Genomic DNA, 5,121 nt, shown 5'->3' with positions numbered 1-5,121 from the left:
GTAGAAGCAATCGATGATCAAGAACAAGAGAAGAAATAGCACAGAAATTTATGTGATTCGATCGATGTAGTCTAGTGCACAGGAGAGCGACCATAAAAAATCCACTAGAATCATTAGACTACAATAGGCAATCACTATCTTTTAAGGATGGCTTGATGTGGACAATAGAATTCTGATTTCTTTATTTATGGAGATCATTGACGAAGAGTCTAAGTTCAAGTCTATCAATTACATATTTACTTAAATCAATCTTTTTAAATTAGTAAGTTATTGGTCAACTAAAACATGTGTTCATGTTCTCCCTTAATCTAGGTGTCGTTATGCACTAGTATTATCCCAAGTCGAATATTAACCTTGGCCCCATCAAGTTTGACATATTTAACATGGATAACACTGCCCTTCAATCGTCTTAGCCCAGCCAAGTTCAACGAGAAGCTAATACATACTGGGAGTGATCACTAATCAACTATCAGCTCCTATACCACTTGTTGGATTGATGTAGCATAAACTGGTACTTTGACCTAAGGATGTCATCGATAGGGAGTCTAAGTTTGCACTTATCAACTTAATCAACTCACCTTCACTCAAAAATTTAAATTAATGAGTTAAAAGCCAATTATGATATATTAAGTACTCCATTTTTTACCACATTTCTGACATGTGACTTATTTTGCCTAACAACCTCACACGTGCACCTCAATAAGGATCATATTTTTTTCTCCGCCTAAAGATGGAGAAAACTTTCTCCAACTAATATTCTGATTGGTGAGTTACCAAAAATGGGCATATCTCATTTTCATATTTAATTAAGTTAGCATGTATGATATTCATATTTGTAATCTATCAATCAGAGATCCAGATTACAAACAAAGGAAACTCAAACCATCACTTAATTTGAGTTTATTGTTGTAACTAAAATAGTAGGGGATTTGGAATACTACAAATCCAGCCTAGATTAACATTCTAGAGAGATGTCCGATTGACTAGGATCCTTCTTCGTCATCCACTCATCGTGACAATACGTCCTCAATTCAGGCCACGTAAAACACTGCATGCATGGGAATATATTCCCTTTCTTTTGAGTTCCAGATGGCAACCCAGTTTCCTTCACATGGCCTAAAAATATAGGTTCTTTACACAGTTCATCAGGCTAAAGGAGATTGCAACTTGCGACAGAAAGGTCGCCGTCACATAATCATCAGGCTGATATAGGAATAAATCTGACGTACGGGTCGACGCCAAATATATTGTTCGCCCCGTATAAATGAACCCTTTTTATCTCCACTATTATTCTTGCAAAAAACCATATTTTAAATTGGAAAAGATAAGAGGCGGCCCAAGAAAGTGAATCCACTGCACAACTGATGAGTTTCTATAAAAAGGACCTCAGAGCCAAGCCAGTTTCTCACAAGCTGACCTCAAAGCAAGAGCTGAAAAGCACGCGAGCTCACACACAGAGACTATTATCTCGAGGCTCCGGATACGTCGTCTTCATCAGGCAGCATGGACACGACGCTGGCAGGGCTCGTGCGCGATAAGCCGGTGGTGATATTCAGCAGGAGCTCGTGCTGCATGAGCCACACCGTGAAGTCGCTGATACTGAGCTACGGTGCGAACCCGACGGTGTACGAGCTTGACCAGATGCCGAACAAAAACCAGATCGAGCGCGCGCTGGTCCAGCTCGGGCGGCGTGAGGTCGTCCCCACTGTGTTCATCGGCCAGAAGTACATCGGGGGCGCGAACGAGCTCATGAGCCACCAGGTGCGGGGGACTCTGGTCCCTCTTCTCCGAGAGGCCAGAGCCATTTGGGTATAGAGATTAACGTACTTTCATCTTTCTTCAGTTTTTCCCTTAGAACAACGATAATACGTCTAACATACACGAGTCAGATTGTGTTACGAATATGAAAAGGCGGACTTTTTGGTAGCTGCGCTCTCTAACCCTAATGGCGGCACGCTATGGAAGATGACAGCCTTCTTCTCTGGTCTTTTTTCCCCTTGCTTTTTGAGGTCTTTTTATGTATGGGAAGTCCCTGTATTGTTCGAAGTTAGGTTTTGAGGTGATGAGGAAGAACAGCGATGGCAAAATTCAAATGTGTAAGCGCCCCATTTTCAAGTCAATGAAGTAAAGCTTCTGAGCATAGAATTGCACTGTATCGCTCTGTATACACTCTTTTGGCATCAAATGATATGTGAGTCCCTCAGAGAGAGAGAGAGAGAGAGAGAGAGAGAGAGAGAGAGAGGAGGGAGATGCATGGAGCTTATGTCTGATCTAGGCTAGATCTGGCTGGTTGATGTGTATTATAAAGCGCATGAACTGCATAGGTGAGCTGCATACAAGCAGAACATATAGCAGGAATTGGACGAAAAACAAGTAACATTTTTATGATATAATCCAAAAGGATCATTGTTTGACGATTATTGGACCGCCTAATTACCAAAGATCCTATTATGGTAAAAAAAAAAAAAAAATAGAGAATTCGGGAGCCCAACAGGTGTGTAATTTACTACACAGTTCAAGTGTATTGAACTCACATGTACCGGTGCAAATAAACATGATTCTTATCAGGTTAAACTCGCATCAGATATAGATATGTAGATGCAGTATGTCATGATTTGAGAGAATTACTCGAATGGAAAATTCCCAATAAATAGCAAATGTATCAAATAATGACAGGTGATTTGAGTTTTGAGAGATGTAAGACCCATCAAATCTAATGATTCTAATATTTTGGCTCGTACAAATGATCAGGCGATCTGAATTGATCCCCAATTCCACTAGCTTCTTAGCACGAAGGCATCGATGCGATATCGTCCTTTGAAGTTTTGGACTGTCCATGGCCCCATTTCTGTTGTACCATATGCTTAATCAAATGTTAAGCGGGGGCATGCAACTCTTTTGGCTAGAAGCAGGCATGTAATGCAGGCAATTCGCTACCAAAGAAGAAATATTTTGAATCATACTCTTGCAATCGATCGTGACGGAGTCTGTAGAATCTTCATGGAAACGTGGTACAAATATAATTCACAAAATAAGAATTTAACTATTGCAATATTTTCTTACACCACATACAACACTCTTACAACTCTACACAAGCCTCCTCTCACTCTCACATGCATACATAGCACACTCTACACAACACACTCTCAAGACCCCTGCACGCACACCCACTCACTGTGTATCTCTCTACACCTACACTACACACACCTCACGCATGCACTCCACACCACTTCACGCACACACTCAAGGGGCAAGAGCCCCTATTTATAGGGTGTAAGGTCGGTCAATGAACCGCCTTCCACACTCCTATTATTATTTTATTACAAGTTGCTGATCATTTGTCAACAATTGCGGCCGAGGAATTATCAGAGAAAAATCTGGAAGAGTATAGAGAGATCTGGAGAACTCCATAGAGAGAGAGAAGCGGTGCTTTTTCTCAACAGAGTCGCGACCAATCAAGCTTAATTTTGAAATTATGTGCGTTTCAGTAGCAGTACCATTGGAATCCGATTGGCTAAAAAAAGGAAGTTAGGTTCATTGACAAAGGGGCGGACGTGCTAAGTGCCACCTACCGAAAGCCGAACGAGAAAGAGGCAAAAAAGTCGCCCGTAGGTGGATGTTCCATCATCGATAGTCGAAAAAGGTTCCATCATTAGTAGGCGAAAAAGTGTTTTCCATTCAAGGAAAATCTCGCCCTTAAAAGTAAAGAAAATGAATTCGTCTTCCAAAACGAAGGAAAAGCTATTTCTTTTATCTCCACTTCAATATGCTGCCGAGATCAAAATAAAAAAAATAAAAAAGAAAAATGCCACCCAATTTCCCCTCTTCAAATCTGTGTAGCCCTCACCTAAGTAACACTGACACGCGACATGACACGACACGACACGTCGACACGTCATTTCTTAAAAATAGAGAATTCCGACACGTTCAACACATTATTTTATTTTTAATTAATTTGATTTAAATTCACAGATAAAAAAAAAGAATTTACAATAAATTTACACTAATAATATTAATAAATCTATTCATAGAAAATTTTAAAAACATATTCATAATTAATACGTGCCTATATTTAAAAATATATTTTTTATTTTAACAAAAAGTATTCCCTCAAACCCTCCCCCTCATTTCTCTCTCCTCATTTCTCTCTTCCCATCTTCCTCCCACGCCACCACCCCAAAATCCCCCCTTCGATTTCTGCGGCTCTGCTGCCCCTACTCTCTCTCTCCCCCTCCCCTTCCTCTTACACCCCCACCTGCTCCCTGCGCCTCCCATCAATCACCCCAGCCCCCTCGGTTTCTTCCCCTTCTCTCCTCTCTCTCTCCCCCTCCTTTTCCCCCTACGCCACCACCTGCTCCCCGTGCCCCCATCAATCGCCCCCATCCCCCTTGATTTCTTCCCCTTCTCTCCTCTCTCTCTCCCCCTCCCCCTCCCTTTCCCCCACGCCACCACCTGCTCCCCCGTGCCCCCCATCAATCCCCTCCATCCCTGTTCTTCCCCTACTCTCTCTCCCCCTCCCCTCCCCCACGCCACCACCTGCTCCCTAGCCCCATCAATCACTCCCTCAGTTTCTTCCCTACTATCTCTCTCTCCCTCCCCTTCCCCCACGCCACAACTAGCTCCCTCGCCCCCTCAGTTTCTTCCTCCTCGTCGCACAATCTTCTCAGCTCTTTCGGTCGCCTCATCGCAGTCACTCGCCTCCGGCCCTTCCTCCTTCGCAGCAGCTGCAGCCTCGCCGCCGGCCTTCCATCGCAGCATCGCCTCAATTTATGCTCTTCCTCTCGCCGTCGCAGCCTCACTTCCGCTTCCTCAGCCTCACCTCCACCCACCATCGTCTTCTTCAACAGTCTCTCTCTCGAACATCGTCTTCTTCAACAATCTCTCTCTTGGACACGCGTGTCTAGAAAAGTTAACCACGTGTCGGAAAATTCGACACACGTTGACTGCGTGTCTGAAAGTGTCCGAGTGTGTCCAAGTGTGTCGGACACGTCGACACGTGTCAGACATGACACGGAAGCTTTGGCAACATGTCTGTGCTTCATAGGCCCTCACTGGCTTCAAGGCTAATTAGTCAAAAAGTCCTAAATATATTGTGTGGCAAACTTTTTTATTTAGTCAATT

General features: G+C 43.2%; 1 protein-coding gene across 1 annotated transcript; it reads left to right on the top strand.

The window, feature by feature from the left end:
- The first annotated feature begins 1,391 nt into the window (after positions 1 to 1,391).
- LOC104456822 (monothiol glutaredoxin-S1) lies at positions 1,392 to 2,165 on the top strand. Its single transcript, XM_010071680.3, has one exon. It carries the CDS (start codon positions 1,504 to 1,506, stop codon positions 1,813 to 1,815), a length of 312 nt encoding a protein of 103 aa, XP_010069982.1. The 5' UTR covers positions 1,392 to 1,503; the 3' UTR covers positions 1,816 to 2,165.
- Positions 2,166 to 5,121: the final 2,956 nt, after the last annotated feature.

This window comes from Eucalyptus grandis, chromosome 7, assembly GCF_016545825.1.
Source record: "Eucalyptus grandis isolate ANBG69807.140 chromosome 7, ASM1654582v1, whole genome shotgun sequence".
Classification (NCBI taxonomy): domain Eukaryota; kingdom Viridiplantae; phylum Streptophyta; class Magnoliopsida; order Myrtales; family Myrtaceae; genus Eucalyptus; species Eucalyptus grandis.
Note: the sequence above shows the minus strand (reverse complement) of the source record. Positions and strands in the feature narration are given on the sequence as shown.

Bases quoted from the DNA above. Each gene is read 5' to 3' on its own strand.
- LOC104456822 (XM_010071680.3), top strand. From the start codon at position 1,504: ATGGACACGACGCTGGCAGGGCTCGTGCGCGATAAGCCGGTGGTGATA.